Source organism: Capra hircus, chromosome 2 (assembly GCF_001704415.2).
Source record: "Capra hircus breed San Clemente chromosome 2, ASM170441v1, whole genome shotgun sequence".
Taxonomy (NCBI): Eukaryota; Metazoa; Chordata; class Mammalia; order Artiodactyla; family Bovidae; genus Capra; species Capra hircus.
Genome location: NC_030809.1, coordinates 117,545,254 through 117,563,570, shown reverse-complemented (window position 1 = coordinate 117,563,570; position 18,317 = coordinate 117,545,254). Strand labels below are relative to the sequence as shown.

Genomic DNA, 18,317 nt, shown 5'->3' with positions numbered 1-18,317 from the left:
CTTAAAAGATCTGTACAACATTACCAACAAAGTATTCTGGTATAACTACAAAAAAAGTATAAAAATATTTCTAATGATATGTCTTTTAGCCCTTGCTTCAGAGTAAGCGTTAAGGAGCCAATCTACATGTATAGACTGAGTAGCAATTACCATATTTCATTGAATCTAAGATGCAACTAACTGAAGAAAGCACCTTTATGTTCCACTAAGAGAGAAAGAAAAAAAAAAAAAGGCTGTCATTTACTGATTGATATCAAAATATTTCCAATTTCAGAAGTATAAAAATGTGAAAAAATGTGCATCTCAAAATCAATGAAACGTCATTTAACAAATTTCTAAACACTGTCTACTAAGTTTTTTTCATTCTTATCTTTGACATAAATAAGGCATGATTTAGTTAACCAAAGAAAACTTTATTTCTGCCACACGTAACAACATATTACTCTAAGAAACAACTACTATATTAGTTTTAGCATTAATGTGTGGTTGAAAAACACATGTCAACAATCTTACTCCCCAGACAAAACAACGCTGCGTACAAACTATCAGGTATTTGAAAAAAAAGCCGTCAACTGTCCACAGGGAGTGCGTCCAGTCACATTTTCAGTCAGTCAGCTGAGGATTACGTCATTATTTAGTCTTTGTTCTGCAGAAAGAACACAACACAAGTATGAAAATCATCACCTGAAAGGAAAGAGCTGTTGTAGATAGTATTCTTACAATGTTAGTTGTTCCCTTATTTCAATACACCCAATATTATCTGCTTAATCACAGATGCCCCCAAATAAGCAAAACCAAACTTACTGAGAAGGATGATGCAAGTGGGTACTGAATTTTTGGAGGGAAAATGCATACAAAAATCATGTATGATTTGAGGATGACAACTTTGGGTTTTATCCCTACACACCAGGCTGACTGAGTGGGTGCTTGTATTTGTCTTCTTAACCATGAGTCCAACTAGAGTATGTATGCTAAAATATTTTGTTCTTTTAGGTTGCTAAACTCAATTAACCATAATTGTTCAATCATAACTGAGAAACAAGGATAAAGTTCAGAGGGATTTCCCTCAAAACAGTATGTCAGGATACAAAACAGAGGAAGTGAAAAAAGCAATAGTTGTACAAACTGTTTTATATGATTAAAAAAAGAAGGAAATGGACCTATAAACACACACACACACACACAGATCAGGATGCTCTAAAATACTAAAATTCGAGTTTTCCTCAAATAGAAAGAGAAACATATTTTGCACATCAGATCTATCTCAAAATAGAACTCAACAACTTTCAAAGTGATATTCTTAGACCAGTTTCTTCTCCGATTTCCTAGGCACAATTCAGTTAATCTTAGGCTTATTTCTCAGAGACTAATTTCATTATGAAATCCACAGTAAATGAGGATTCAAAGCAAAAATAAATTAAAAAGCCGTGCTGCAACTACAAGACATTCAAAACCAATACAGTTCATTATGTCCTACCATTTTCAACTCACCTGACCCTACCATATCTTTTCCCTGAATATGTATAACCACTCAACAAAGGGAAAAAGGACAGATTTGTATTTCATGACTAGTCATGCTGAAGAAGACACACTTCTTCTAATCAAGGAATTGGATGAAGTATAACACTTAAACATGTTATTTTAAAGCTTCATTCTCAAAGCCAGGTAGTTTTGTACCATTAAACTTAATTTCTGACCGTTTTTGATGAGGTGACATAAAAAGTTTCAATGAAGTCATCCATGCATGAGTTTTAGCTCACACTTGCAAAGTATTTAAAAATTTTATTTTATAAGGAATTTTGCCAACTCATTTTCTCTCAATAATCCTGTGGAGAAACAGCCTCAGGATGAAGGTGAAGATAACTGCCAAATCACTGTTAAGTGTCAGAGCTGGAATCCCAATTCCAGATCCTCTGATTTTAAGTCTAATGTTCTCTATACTATATAAATAATTATTTTATAAAAGGCTCACTCACAGGAGTAATTTATATATTTTCCCCATATTAAGAAGTTAGTATTGTCCTCTTTTAAGAACAAAGATTCTTTGAATAAGAGTAAGAATTACTACCTATATTTTGAAAGACTCACAGACATGAATAAGCAGGTTTGCATGCTATTTTAGAAGCTCGTCTAAAGCGAATTCAGTTCTTAACATTTTATTTGTAAAGACAAAAAACTGCTTTAAGAAAGACTTGTTAATTCTTTTTCACTGGCAAATTTAATATTTCTACACTGTATGAAATAATGGGAGTGGATTTTGTAACATTTGAAAATATTTCTAAATTGAGATATTCATAATGGCCCGAGGGTACTTCCTATCGACAAGTGCCTTCTGCAAGGAGGAAGTAATCATGTGACTTGCTTCATCCAAGGAAAAGTCATCTGCAGTAAGGACCCAGACAATTCATTCTGATACTCGCCATTTCTCATAATTGGTCAGAAAAGAAAACTGTTTTTGAGCCAGTAACTTCAAACTGAATCGGATGTGCTTACCACCTGCTGCAGTTTGACCAGCAGCGGACTTTGGAAGCAGGTGTGTGTGTGTGGGAACAGGGAAGCACTCAGCTTCCCCAGAAACTCAAAATTCATTTTCAGAATAAAAAAGTGAAAGAGTTGAACAATGGTAACTTTTAACAATGTTTCCCCAAACTGTGGAGATGTGAACTGTCCTATATATAGAAATTTAGGTTTGATTTCTTAATAGTAAAAAAAAAAAGGCATTCATAAGGTTGTATGTGGCATTATGTATAATTGACAAGAGTTTTTGGTAAACATCAAGGTTATTTTTGAAAATACACATATGTACATGAATGTGTAGTTTTAATGCACTTATTTCTGAATGTGTACTTTTAATGTACTTATTCACAAATATGAGTCCAGAAAAATACCATTTAGGTCCAAAAAGATGCATTATAATTGACTCTTGAACAATGCAGACATTAGGTGTGGTGACCCTCTACACAGCTGAAAATCTGCATATCACTTATCATGAACCCTTTTATAAATGTGGATATTTCATACCCACAGTTCTACGTCCACAGATTCAACCAACCCTGGACCCAACCAACCTCAGTAAATTGTATTACTTACTACTGAAAACATCCACATGTCCACAGTGGACCCATGCAGTTCAAACTTGGGTTGTTCAAGGGTCAACTGTATTAGATATTGCTTTTTAGGCATTTCACTAATGCCTGTCAAGACATACTTTATAAAGACTGTCATGTGCATGCTAAGTCACTTCATCGTGTCCGACTCTCTATGACCCCACGGACTGTAGCCCATCAGGCTCCTGTGTCTGTGGGACTCTTCAGGCAAGAATACTAGAGTGGTTTGTCATGCCCTTCTCCAAGATTGTCATAAATTACCTTAATTGATAAGATGTTAGCTAGAAAAATCTTTAGAAGTCTTCTAATTTTAAAGTTTATGTAACCATACAGTGAAGTCCAATTCTTAATATCTAAGACATTCACACACATACACAAGTACTATTTAATTTTCTAAACTGAAATCTGATTTTATTTCACAGAAGGACAAAAACATTCTCCCAGTAAACATAAAAGACTTTTTTTTTTAAAGTGTAAAAAGTCCAAGTTTAAAAAATATATTGTAAAAATTATCAGCAAACTTTTAAGTCACAGTGTTTTTTTAACCAACAACTTCTAAATCCTTAAAAAGAAATTCTCTATATATTTCTTTCATTATACTATTTAGCCAATGTGTTTTAGAATTTATATGATAAAGACCTTACCTAAAGAATCAGTAAGTTCTTTGCCGTTTGTTAGATTCTTCTCTTGGGGAGTCTGCCAACATAACTTTGAGTCTGACTCCATTCAGGATCTTGCCATGTAAAGTGGTAATGGCATCATTAGCACTTAGTCTATCAGCATACTTGGCATACCCCACATTTTTTCCTGACACAAGGTAAACTTCAATCAGGTTACCAAAACGACTGAAAGTAAAAAAAAAAAAAAGAGAGATCAACTGAAACTGATAAGCATATATGCCCAGGTCTAAAAGTTAGGATCCGTTCTGGACTCCTTTTCCACTCCTTTCCCCACATCCAATCTCTAGTATGTGTCAATCTTTCTTGTTAAACATTTCCTCTATCAGTTAATTTCTCTTCACTCTTATTCAGGTCTTTTTCCTCACTCTGAGCATCATCATCTTTTTCTTAGTTTATTCTAATACCTTCTTCAACAAAGGTCTGTATAGTCAAAGCTATGGTTTTTCCAGTAGTCATGTACGGATGTGAGAGTGGGACCATAAAGAAAGCTGAGCACCAAAGAACTGACGCTTTCAAACTGTGGTGCTAAAAAGACTCTTGAGAGTCCTTTGTACAGCAAGGAGATCCAACCAGTCCATCCTAAAGGAAATCAGTCCTGAATATTCACTGGAAGGACTGATGCTGAAGTGGAACTCCAATACTTTGCCCATCTGATGCAAAGAGCTGACTCACTCTAAAGACCTCGATGCTGAGAAAGACAGAAGGCAAGAGGAGAAGGGGACAACAGAGGATGAGATGGTTGGATAGCATCACGTACTCAATGGACATGAGTATGAGTAAGCTCCAGGAGATGGTGAAGGACTGGGAAGCCTGGTGTGTGGCAGTCCTTGGGGCTGCAAAGATTCGGACTGGGCAACTGAACAAAAACAATAACAGATACCTTCTTCACTAGTTTCCCTGCATCCTGGGCTTACCCCTCTCCAACTCGTTCTCTACCCTGTCTTCTGAGTGATTTTTCTAAAACACAAATAGGATCGTTTCCTCCCACACAGTCCCTCTGGCAGCTCTTTATGCCTCCAGAGAAAGGATAAACTCCCTAACAGCTTGTGGGCCTTTCTTGACCTGGGTCCTTGAACTCTCCCTGCTTCATCTTTCCTCAGTCTCTTAAATCCTATATTTCACGTTCTCTCTGGCAGAATAACCACCCACATGCCCAAGTTTCTTCCTTGGCTAAATTATTTATATCCTCCAAAGAATCTTTTCTTTCAAGAAGCATTCACTGACTTTCTATGGCTGTTGCCCCTCCCATATACTTCATAGCCTGAACATTCCTTTTCACAACACTAACCTCTCTAGGTTGTAATTTCCTATTCACTTATCTGTCTCTTACATGTGATCAGTTCTAAGAGGACAAGAACTATTATGTCTTGTTTACATAATATTGATATAATGTTTACACAATGTCTCTGGCACTTAGTAGGTACAGAAGAGAGGTTCAAAAAAGAAACAGAATAAATTAAATAAAAATCAAAACACTTGAACCACATTGCTGATATTTTGTGAATCTCTAACAAGTTTTCTATCTATCTTTTAATTCACTAATGTTGTAAGGCAAATAGGAAAAGATCAAAAAGAAAATGTTAAGGTTAAAGAAGTTATACTGGAAACAAGTGTCTTCCCCTTTTGAATACTTATTATATATAATAGCAAGCATTATAATCAAGTAATTTTTTACTCAATGTAATTATATTATCCTTAAGGATCCAATAGCGTGCTAACAAAATAGAAGACGCTTAATAACCATTGTTCAGTTGAATTATAACTGCAAAGGAAAAGGAAAAGAATTCTATTGGCCAGAGCTATACACATGTATTTTCTATCAAGAAACAAATGACTTGTTCATTCTATGTATGTAATTTACAAAACAATACTATATGTTTTATGCCTTCAAAACAAAATAAAAGGAAATTCTGCGTGGGGACTTAAGACATATAAATAATAGAGAAAAGGAGATAACTATGTATTTTTAAAGGTGATATAAAACCACAGACTTTTTAAAACCACAGAACAAATCATCTCCACCTGAGAGGTACTGGACACAGGAAATTTCCCGACTGCAAGAATGCTTACTGTCTAGTTTAAATAAATAATTTTATTTTAAAATATTTATTAAAATTAAAAAAAATTTTTTTGGCTGCTCTACACAGCATATGGGATCTTAGTTCCACACTAGGGATCGAGCCTCCATGCCTTGCAATACAGCACAGTGTCTTAATCAGTGGACCACCAGGGAAGTCCTGGGATGACTCTGCACTTCCAATGAAGGTGTGGGTTTGGTCCTTCATTGGGGAACTAAGATCCTATGTGCTGCGTAACCAAAAAATTTTTTAAAGTTTTAAATAAAAAGGTAAAATAAAATAAAATGTAATTCTATGGAACTGAAATCTTACCAGAATATATCCTCTAGCACATCTAAAGGCAAAGGATGTGGATTAAACACAATAAAAAGTCTTTCCTTCACGGGAGTGTCAGGAGGAGCTTTTTTTTTGCATGACGGTAGTGCGACATCCGTTTGGATTTGAGGCAGCTGTGATCCAGAACTTCCTCCAAACTGCTGTTGAAGAATTAGGTTCAAAATGAGGAAAAAGAAAAAACTGCACTTTAGGGATTTTACAATAAGTCAAGAGCTAAAAATAGATGTGTTATCATGGCACCTATGTGGTCTTTCACTATATCTCTGAACACAGGTAATAAACAGAGGCCACATTTATTCTACACCCTAACGGTGTACTGCAAGGTTAAATTCTTACCTACTTACCAGGAATTGCTGCTGGCTTGCGTTATTCCACACCATTGATGCAAGCTGTGCAGCTACCATCTGCGTTGCCATTTTCCTAAGGAGACTGGAGATAAGAACAGGTAACTTACAGAAAACGAGAAATACTCAAGTCTCTCAACAATAACTTGCTTCGCGTAACTTCTTCACCTGAGAGGTAAATTGTTTTCTACTTTTATTCTCCCAGTCATGGCACGCACACCCAAAGTTTGGCTTTAGACTAGCTCCTGGAATGGTACTTACTCTGTCGCATTGCTCCCATCATCAATGAAGGAGACACCTATCCGATTCCCAGGAGGGTACTGAAATCCATGTAACTTGTATTTTGCGTAAATAGCTGATGCTACATTAAAATACTGAACCACTCCATGACCTAGAACAAAGCAGAGAATATATGGGAATTAAAAAGAAAGCAGATTGAATACCTAGAGTCTGTGCTGTCACAAAGATAAAACAACATAGAAAGACACTAATATCACAACATTAATAATATATAATCAAATGTATTAGAAAACAAAATTATCTGATACATGTGTTTAACAGTCGTGTTCCTATAAAGCAAAATATGGACCAGATTTTCGTAAAAACATGAATATGGCATTTTTTTAAAAAAAAAAACAATCATTAGCTTAAGTTCAGTCCAAAGAATTTAAAGATACTGGCTTTTCTGTATGACAGAGATACACCTTAAAAACCAACTAGTTTTTCTTATCATTTCAATTCTATGAAATAAACTTCAAAATTCTAAAATTTTCCCTATCATACTGAGTAGGAAATGAAATGACAAGTGATCTATGAAAAGAATATACAGTCATCTTGGCAGCTGAAATGATATAGAGAGAAGAAGTGATAAATGTAGGAAAACCAAAAAGCAGGGAATAGAGGGTTCAGATCAGACTCACATATTTCACATTCTTTTGAGGAGCTTTTCTTGGGGGATGAGGATAAACTGGGAGATTGGGACTGACATATAACACTACTATTTATAAAACAGATAGCTATTAAGGACCTACTGTATAGCACAGGGAACTCTACTCAGCACTCTATCATAGTGACCTATATGGGAAAAGAATCTAAAAAAAGGGTGGATATAGGTGTATGTACAACTGATTCACTTTACTGTACACCTGAATCTAACACAACACTGTAAATCAACTGTACTCCAATAAAAAATTTCAAAAAGTGCCACTGGAGAAAAGCCATTTTAACAAACTACAGTACATTTACAAACAATAAAGACATTATTTTACCATAATTAGAATAAGGATCTCGTTGGACTTCACAGTATTCCAAGCCTGGTACTATATCAAAAATGCTGAAAAGCTGCTCTTCAGTAAAAGGAACTCTTGATACAACTGACAGGCGTTTGGAGATAGCTTCCTGGCCTCTGTTGTCATTCTTGTCAAAACTTGAAAATTCAGATTGTTGTTCTCCAGCAATACAGAAAAAAAAGCAAATCTTTACATTTCTATTCATTCAAAGATTCATTTAACATTTTAAGTACTAGAAAATAAAATGAACTGTCACCGAGTCCTCTGCATTGATCAAAGGCACTGTTTTCTGTAATATGCTGGTCATCAGCACTATCAGGAGAGACAGGAAAGGAAAACAGACAACTCTCCCCATTTCCTCGCCTCTATTCAAAAATGTAAGCAGAAATGTGTAGCCTAATTTCACAGGAACTATGCAAAACTGCAAAATATGGCAAGTGTTTCACCTAAAAGGAAGTTTATGCCAAGTAACAGTTACAGGTCTTACTATCATCGTACATTTCCCCCCTTTCTTTAACTTTTACTTTTGTCATTCCTCTCCTTTCTCTAACCCTAATTTTAAAGCGTCAGTAATTTAGGGATAAAATTTTAGGATTCACACTGAGGGGATAGCTATGTATGTTTTCCATACTTCTTGATCAGCTACTTATAAGCAGCAACTCACCCTCACATAATGGCAGTGACATAGTTTAACACTTAGGTAATGCAAAACTAGCCATAAAAAACCTTAACTGGAAATAACTTAAAATAAACGTTAAATAATAAGGACATTAGGGATAATGACCAACTTTAAAAAACCCCTATAAATTCTCTTATGTACTGTGTGAGATTTAGACTGCTGATAGAATACTAAAAAAACCCTCCAAATCAGACTGAATATTTACTACTCATACCATTAAAGTAAAGATAGCCTACTTACCAAATGAAAACATATTTACCCTAGGTTCATGTCCCAAAGTCTCCTGCCTCATATTACTATAATAATCTTGTTCTGAGGATTCAGATGCTTTATTTTTAGGTTCAGCCAAGATTGCCCTATAACCTGAAAAAAACAATCTATGAATTTCAAACTTTATAGCAAATTTAGCACACTTACAAATATACTCGACTGCTACTGCTTGATTTAGTTTTATAATTGTATAAAAAAATCTATACCAACAACCATCTCCACCAGACCTGCCTATTTTTTCGTTTTTTGGAAAGATAGCAAAGAGTAAATGAGAAACAGCAAGAATCCCAAATTATGGGTCAATAGAGACATGAAAGATCAGCGATTCTACACTATCCTTTCCAATCAATCAATCGATCCCCACTACAGATGATATCAATCACAGTCATTCATTCATTGATCAATCAATCCCTACTACACATGACATCATCATTCCCTCAGGCTTCTCAACATCAAAACCTAACAGTGCTTCTGCACACCCAACTGCCATCAACATTCTTCCTTTGAAATGTACTTAGAGGATGCTACGTTTTACTCCAATTTCCCTGCCTCTGTTTTAAAATTACATTCTCTTCAATTAATTACAACAATCCTTTGACTGATCTATTTGTCTCTGGGTTAAGAGTTTTAACTAGGTGTCCAAAAATGAGCTTTGTGTGTATGTGCACGTGGCGTATCTCAAAGGGAGAAGGTTCACAGCTTTCACCATATTATTCAGTGGTTTCAAAAAGGATAAAATCAGCCTCTTTGAATTCTTTCTCTGGAAATTCACTCTTGATACTGTGTTTAGATCAAAGATCCTGAAATAGTTTTTGCTATTTTTCTTCTCTTGAAGCAATCTTCAAGGGAAATTCTAATGTGGACTAAGCTTGAGCTTTTCATAACCTCCCGTATATGGTCCAAATGTACCTAGATTACTTTCTCAACAGGAATAACAAGGTTTACTCAGATTGTTGCCTTCACACTATTAGGCAAAGACATTCGTTTCTAGATATTTCATGTCTTTACTGACGTTGCTCTCATCATCTGCCCTGGCTCCTCTACACTAGGTGCAAATCCTACTCCAGATGTGTTTTCGTGCTGCGCCAGTGCACTTGGTTTTCACCACTGATGGGCAATATCACACACGTTTGAACACTTTTTCATTTGGCATATTTTTATTGAGACTACTCTAACTGACAAAATCTTTGCTAGAGATCTCAATAAGTCTTAACTGAGGGCTCACTACTATAGTGAGTACTACTAACAGTAGTACTAGGTACTCGGGGTGACAGAAATTGATAAGTAAAGACATATACCTTGCTTTCAAAGAGCTTAAAAAAATCCCATTAACTCTTCAACTATTTTTTGCCTATTAGATCTTGGCTATCCAAGATAATTTACAGCTATAAATTTTAATTCATGGCTATTAAATTTATAGCTATAAATTCCTTAAATGTCAGGGTTGCTATATAAATTCCACTTGTATCCCTCTAGTTATATTGATGAATATACCACAGGTATTCAATTAATGCTGGCTGACTGATAAATTTAGAAGGATCTGAGAGAAAATTTTGGTGTGTAACTTAAGATTATCTAAGCGTTCTACTCATTAACAATAATTATTTCCAGTATATATTTATTTTATAATATCCTGAAACCCACTAACTGAAATAAATATTCTACATTTTATTTCTAAAGCTCAATATAATCAGAAGTGTGACAACAAAGAATATTTTCCTTGGTCCCTAAAATTCTAATTCTTCAGAATGTACACCAGTAACAGTAATGTCACTCTAGCTTGAAATTAACCCAATGTGCATTTACTTTCCAAAGTTAGCAAACCTTAAAAATCCTATCTTTATTAATTATGTTTATTAGTATACTTACTTCTATTTAGGGTTTAAGTCATATATGAACAAATATTACAGACTACTTGAATTTCTTTAAAAAACAAAGAATAAATATTAAAAAAAAAAAAAAAAAACCCAACCTGAAAGGGTTGGTCAATGTTTTTAATACTTAAAATTCTAAAATAATTGAATAACCCCTAAAACCCTGTGGAAATACTAATGAAACTAGGACAACAGCATTTTCACTTAATGAGTTAATGCAATTGCTCATATTTTTCAAGACAGTGCCTCAATGAACGCTTAATAATAACCCCCAATAATTTTCATCCTAAGACTATATATAAATTACCATTGCTGAGATTGAATTAGCAGATACAGCTATTAGCACAAACCACTATTAAGATAATTAGATTAGAACGTTCTCAAATAACAATGGTAAATGAACACATTCTTACTTCGATCACAGTTTTCTATTGCTTGGGCAGCTTGTGATGGTTTTAAGTACCGAACATAGCCCAAGCCTTTACTTTCTCCAGTTACTTTATTCTTAATAATGCTGCAATACTCGATATCTCCAAACACCTACGAGAGTTAAAAGAAATGATCTTAGAGGAGTCAAGATTAATAAACGGAACAGATTTCAGAACTAACTTAAAATTTGTTTACTGATCTTCTTGCTTGCTCAACAAAGAAAATAGAATTTACAGCTATTTTTAACAATGGAATAAGTATGTCACAAACTAATAAGGTGCTCGAAAAATAATCTTAATGATGATAAAAACCAAATAATAACATAACCAAAATAATGATGCTTTTTATTTACCGAAAATTTGCTTTACATACATCACTTCATTGTTACAACAGTCCTTCAAGGATATATGTGTTACACTGCTTATCTCACAGACACTGGGCCTTAGAGAAATCAAATTACTTGCCGAAGTCTAGGAGGTAGAGTAAGAGCATGTTCATGGTCTGGATGGCTTCAAAGCCTTACTCAGGGGTGGTTAAGCAGAGACTCCGGACTGGAATCGTCTTTACTCAAATCTTGGTTCAGCCACTTAAATACTGGGCAGCTGAGCTGCCCTCTCCCAGCCCGTCTCCTTACGTGGTAAATGCGGCTAATAGCTGTACCTACCCAGAGGGTTGTTTTCAGGGTTAGAAGAATAAATACACCTAAAGTGCCTATACAGGGTCTGGGATATAGTCGACACTCAGTAAATATTATCTATAATTGTTTATCTGCCTTTTAAGATAAACATAAATAAATCATTAAGTATTCTTTTAAAGCAGTGCTTCTCAAAGTACATCTTTAAAATATACTGGTTCACTCTGACAGTTAATACTCTATGTGAGAAATATGTGGTAAATGTTTACTTTTAATGTTGGAAGAAATACAGGATATAAATCCTGTTTATTATTTATTTTATAGATATCAATTGTAACTTTACTATATGTAGATAAAAATGCCATGTGTTCACTTAGAAAAGGATAAAAATTTGTTAAGTTTATAATGCATGAACTTTTTCCTTACTATTGGAGAAAATATGGAGTATACATATTTAGCATTTGCTCTTTTTGAAGTATTTTATTCAATCCTCATTTGGGTAGGACAGAGGAAGTTTTAAAATTACTTTTTATTACTTGTTTTCTTTCTTGCTTGTTGCCCACAAGTACTTGGGAAGGTACTGAAAAATAATAAAAAATTACAACTCAAAAGACAATTTTAAAATTGCTTTTGAAATAGTTTTTGTGAAAGTGTATCACTGCATATAAAATTCAATGGCTAAAAAGAGATTTTAAGTCGTCTCCAAATTTCACTGACTACAATAGCTAATAACTTTCACTGACTAAAGTAGCTAAAGTGAGAGCTATAGGTAATTTTTTTTTCTTTCAATATAACTCCTTCAAAGGCCTAATTTTAAAACATAAAGAATAAGCCTTTCTGTGAATAAGTACATCAACACGTCACAAGCTTGCAATAAATGTGAGATAGTACAGTTCATACACTCAGGCTTGCCTGATGCACCTCTGTGAGAGGCAATAGAGAGCAATGTTGAGAGGGTGCTTTGAAACTTTCAAGACCAACAGCAGATTCTGGATTCAGACAGCCTGCATGAATAATGGCCCCACCACATAATTATGTATGTGACCTTACTTAAAACTCTTGAGCTTTACACTTCAATGTCCTGAATCTGTATTTTTGCTAAATGGGGGAGAAACACCATCACTAATATTTTCCAGGTTTTATATATTTTCAAAAAAATTATTTTAGTTTTAATATTTATAAACTAGATCGAAATAAGTGGCTTAAAAAGTTATTTAATTCTCCACCACCAATCTAATGATCGAACTCAAACAACATAAGATTTAGTAATTGTACAACCAATTTAAGATTGCAAATTATCACAAACATCAGCTATTAGAAGCACCTTAAATTTTTCCCGTAGATCTTCTTCTGTGTAGGACTTTGGTATCATAACAAATATTCTTGTAAGTTCTTCATCTTCAACATCTCGGTGACTTCCAGATGATCTGGACTGAGCAATGAAAACCTAAGAAACAAACAAAACCCAAAGAAAAATGCAGAAATATCAGGCAACTGTTTTTCTGTTTCTTAAGAATGCTTACTGCATTATTAGTGTAAGACTGATGTTAGGTTAAATACAATGTGATAGGATCTCATCAAACAACATTTTAAAGCAAATTTTATTGCAGTCACCTTTTATGAGATAACACTCATCATCACATTATGTTTTTTTCAAATTTTTTTTTTCCTTTTGTATTTAATCTGTCCACAATGCGGGAGACCTGGGTTCAATCCCTGGGTTGAGAAGATCTCCTAGAGAAGGGAATGGCAACCCTCTCCAGTATTTTTGCCTAGAGAATTCCATGGACAGAGGAGCCTGGTGAGCTATAGTTCACAGGATTGCAAAGAATCGGACACGACTACACGACTGAGTGACTAACACACACATACACCAAGAGCAAGAGGCAGTACACTGAGAGAGCATGTATACTCTGTGATTGCTGGGTAGTGTTCAATAAACGTCAGTTACATAGCTGATAAACAGTGTTACTAAAATGTCACACATACTTCATTTCCTATCAGAGACTGAGTGTAAAAATATGATTATGCATTTATCTTTTCTCCTTTTAGTTCTATTAATAATGCTTCATGTATTCCGAAGTTCTATTATTGGCTGCATAAACATTTGGAATTATTTTGTACTTTTTGACTGGTATTTTTATTTTTAGGAAATTATTCTGTTCATACTCTTCCTGTTGAAGACCATTTTTGTCTGATACCATACCAGTTTTCCTTATCCTTTTACCAGCTTTTTCTATTTGTTTCTTCAATACTTTCAACCACTATGTATCTTTATACTTAAACTGCATCTCTTGTAAACAGCACTTAGTTTGGCCTTTAAAAAAAAAAATTCTGGCAATCCTTGACTTTTAATAGGAGCCAGTTTATGTTTAATATCGATATAGTTGGATTTTAGTCTAGATGGCCATATTTTTGTTTGCTTTCTAATATTAATCCTTAAAAAAGAGAACCCAGCTATATTCTGGATCATCTCAGTGACCACCTGAATGACTTATGTGAGCAAGAAAATGCACACAATGAACTGAGGCTCTATTTCTCTATTAGTGATTTAGTCCTACTGAAATATCATCCGCGACATTAGGTTATTATTTGGAGTGCAATTTGCTTTGTGGTATTGCTTTTATTTCAAAAATGTCTTTGGTTTTACATTATTCTAGAAGAATGTGCTAACTACGGTTATGGATTTGTTTATAGAGCTACAAGCATAATGGCTATGTTTATTTTTCATAACTTGAAGAAATGTAATAGAATTAATGTAAATCACCATAATACAGGGCCCTTGAATTTTTTCTGTCTTCTTCTTCTGTCTTTGAAGAGGGGCTGTACACCACTCAGTGGGGAAAACCTGAACCTATGAAATTCCAGAGTAGGAGGCAGTAACTAAAAAACCAAAGAATTTATAAACATTTTAGAAATCCTGAAAAAGAGGGTCATTATATGTGCTTGGAAAGCAGCTGTCACAGAGGTGTAGACCCTTGCTTACAAGATATAGCTGGAGACATCCCTAGAGAGCGTCTACTTCCACATTAGTCCTTCAGGAAATGTACCATATGCCCAACACTGTATAAGGTATTGAGCAGAGAGTACAGAATAACACAGAAATAGCCCACTAGAAAGTTAGTCCAGGGGATATATTAAGTAATGGATGGTCTGAAGGGAAATACAAATAGGGAACCTTTAAGTATACAAGAAGACACCAGGAGAAAAAAGTCTCGAGTACTCTGTGACTGGAGTTGCCATCAGATCACAAAGTTCTAAATTTTAGAAGATTGGAGCATTTCAAATTTCTGATAGAGGAGACAATATCTAAGTAGATATGTATAATAATTAGCCACCTACTTGATGATTTCTCCTAAGATTTTACTCTTCCACTTTCTAGGTTTTACCCTTTTCCTCAAGATAATATAGTTGATCGCTTACAGGATTCTCATTTGCACAATCCTTTCTGGCTCTAATCCTTTTATTAAAATTTTCTTATTTATCTTGTAGGACTTTTGAAACTTTACAAAAGCAAAGTACAGGATGAAAACTGAAGCTGAATTAATTTAACTGGAAATACTGAAAAACAGAAAAAACAAAAACAAAAACAAAAACCCACTACAATGCAGTGGAAGACGGTGAACGCTGTGAAGAGTGAAAATTGTCCAGCTAAGCACTGTAGTCCAAAAACCCGCTGGCTGAAACTGAGTGTACAATATGACAACCAAAATTTAAACTTTATCTCTGGGAACCATTTAATTTCTCTGTGGCTAAAAGGGAAGGATACATTTTAGTGTTCAGACTTTTACTTCTCTTGTAGGAATTTAATCAGGGCAAGAGGGGGTCATTATGTTTCAAATTTGGGGCATTTAGCAAAGTTTCCCAGGAGACCTCTGTGGTTATATTCAAAGTACAGAAATTCTCTCTGCTAAGATCATAATCGAAAGAAGATGAAAATTATCAACCTAGTGCAAGAGTCAACAAACTTCAACTTCCTGTTTTTCTATAGTCCATAATCTAAGAACTGCTTTTAAATTTTTTTGAGGGTTGTTAAAAAACAAAAAGAATGTATGACAGAGACTGTATGTGACTCACAAAGCCTAAAATATTTGTTGACTCTTTACAGAAAGTTTGTCCCCTCGATTTTACATGCTGTGTCCTTACACTTAACTCCACTGATTATCTGTTTTGACTTATTTCAGACGGTTTAGAAGGTGGGAGGAGGCAGAATGCCTATTGTGTGGTCAGCATTTCCCGGCTCCTCTGTTTTCTACCAAAGAAGTAAAGGGAAGAGACTGTTGCTATGGACAAACATGGTACAAGAGGGCTTATCTTGTACCAGGCTCTGTGCTAAAAGGATAGATTAAATCAGCTAACCCTCAAAATCACCGTTCCTGCCATGTGTCAGTATGTTAATTTTACAGATAAATTAGATGTGGAAACTAAATATAAATACTACCAAAATGAATTTATGGGCTTCCCTGGTGGCTCAGACGTTCAAGTGTCTGCCTGCAATGCGGGAGACCTGGGTTCGATCCCTCGGTTGGGAAGATCCCCTGGAGAAGGAAATGGCAACACACTCCAGTATTCTTGCCTGGAGAATCCCATGGACAGAGGAGCCTTTTGGGCTGCAGTCTACAGGGTCGCAAAGAGTCGGACACGACTGAGCAACTTCACTTTCACTTTCAAAATGAATTAGGAGTATGCCAAGAAGCATATAATAATAATACAATTTACACTATCATCACCATGATATGGCTCGTTTTCCTTTTATTTGTTATTTTGACTTGGCTCTTTTTGAGGCTGTTTATTTTGGTCTGTTTTCAAAGAGAAGTGACAACAAAACCTATGACATTAATTCCTTCACAAAGGGGTTTATTTATAATAATTTGTAAAAAATTACAAATTTTTACATAAGTGTGATAAATAGGCAATAGTAGTAGTCTTAATTACCTGCACTTAAATATTATATACGTGTATACTTGTGTTTGGTACTGGGAAAATGCCTAACTTCAGAGGGCCACAATTAAATCTACTTTTATCAAGTTCTTAAGCACCTTACCGATGTGGGGAAAAGTAGAGTAAACTACTTTTATACGTGGTAAACCAAGACGTCTGAGAGAGGAGGGTAAGAAAAGTTCTCATAGCAGAGCCGGTCGGAGTTGGGAGCTGAATACTGACGGCGGGACGGGGGGAAGGCCCAGCCACCGCAGCTCTGCAGCCCGAGTAGCCGCAGACACCTGGTCCGACCCGGAAGCGGGTGTTCTCTCCACATCCCGTATCTCCCGCACCCTCTAGCAGATTTTCGCGCAGGGAGGTCCTAGGAAATCCTCTGCAACGTGGTCCTTCCCCCGCCTCGCCCCGGAATGCCAGGTGCTTCCCAGACGGCTCCCGCGAGCGAATGCACCGCCCTTACTGCACCCCGAAACCGCTCCCCTCCGCCCCGCCCCCCCCCCACCCGGGACGCCCGGCCCCGGGCACCCGCACCTTGATGGGCTTGGTGTCGCTGGGGGTGAGGCACTGGCCATGCATCTCCTCCATGGCCCTACAGGCCTGCGAGCTGCGGGCAAACTTGACGAAGGCGATGCCCTTGGACTCCTTGGTGTGCTTGTCGCGCACCACCCAGATGTCCTGGATTTCCCCAAAGGGCGAGAAGCGCTCCCTCAGCACCGACTCGGAAGTGTACTTGCTGATCACCAGGAAGATGCGGCTGTTGGGCGGCTCGTCCAGGTTGTCCACGCCCGGGCGGAAGCCTCCGCCGCTTGCACAGCTGCCCGCTTCGTCCATGGTGCTCCACCCGGGGCGGAATCCAGGCTCGCACCCCTTTACCCCTCCTAGCTCCAGCCGTGCCAGCCCCGACCGTCGCACCACACCCAGCCGTTGCCGGTCCGGGGTCCGTTTCCGGAAGACTGAAAAGTTTGGCTCCCGGCGCAGGCCGGACGCGCAGTGAGACGGCTTCCGGGGTAAGGGGTGGTGGGCAGCCTGCAGCGCGCCCTAGCGGCCCGGGGGAGCCCGACGCAGTCCAGGCACCCAATTGCGTGGAACCAAGGCCCACACATAAGGCGTGCGACCCTGGTTCCCTGTTGCTAGAAGAGCCCTGTCTGGCGGGAGAGCTTTCCTGTTGCTGGTTCTACCCTTCCTCTACAACCCATGGACTTCCACCAAACCTGCCATCTTGGTCGTAAGCCCACTAGAACAGCTCCATAGGACTAAATTCCAGTTGAGCTATTTCAAATCCTGAAAGATGATGCTGTGAAAGTGCTGCACTCAATATGCCAGCAAATTTGGAAAACTCAGCAGTGGCCGCAGGACTGGAAAAGTTCAGTTTTCTTTCCAGTTCCAAAGAAAGGCAATGCCAAAGAATGCTCAAACTACCGCACAATTGCACTCATCTCACACGCTAGTAAAGTAATGCTCAAAATTCTCCAAGCCAGGCTTCAGCAATACGTGAACCGTGAACTTCCAGATGTTCAAGATGGGTTTAGAAAAGGCAGAGGAACCAGAGATCAAATTGCCAACATCCTCTGGATCATCGAAAAACCAAGAGAGTTCCAGAAAAACATCTATTTCTGCTTTATTGACTATGCCAAAGCCTTTCACTGTGTGGATCACAAG

At 36.8% G+C, this 18,317-nt stretch overlaps 1 protein-coding gene across 2 annotated transcripts; it reads right to left on the bottom strand.

Annotated features, from left to right (window-relative positions):
- Nucleotides 393-17,628, bottom strand: RBM45 (RNA binding motif protein 45). 2 transcript variants are annotated; one of them, XM_018065109.1, is made up of 10 exons: nt 17,190-17,628; nt 13,045-13,167; nt 11,071-11,197; nt 8,754-8,876; nt 7,814-7,999; nt 6,807-6,936; nt 6,546-6,630; nt 6,178-6,341; nt 3,752-3,952; nt 393-646 (listed from the first exon to the last, which is right to left on the bottom strand). In XM_018065109.1, the coding sequence occupies exons 1-9, from the start codon at nt 17,487-17,489 to the stop codon at nt 3,760-3,762; spliced, it is 1,431 nt and encodes a 476-aa protein (XP_017920598.1). In that variant the 5' UTR covers nt 17,490-17,628; the 3' UTR covers nt 393-646; nt 3,752-3,759. The 2 variants fall into 2 exon arrangements, with proteins under 2 accessions (XP_017920598.1, XP_017920605.1); XM_018065116.1 differs by having other exon boundaries at nt 7,814-7,993; nt 17,190-17,627.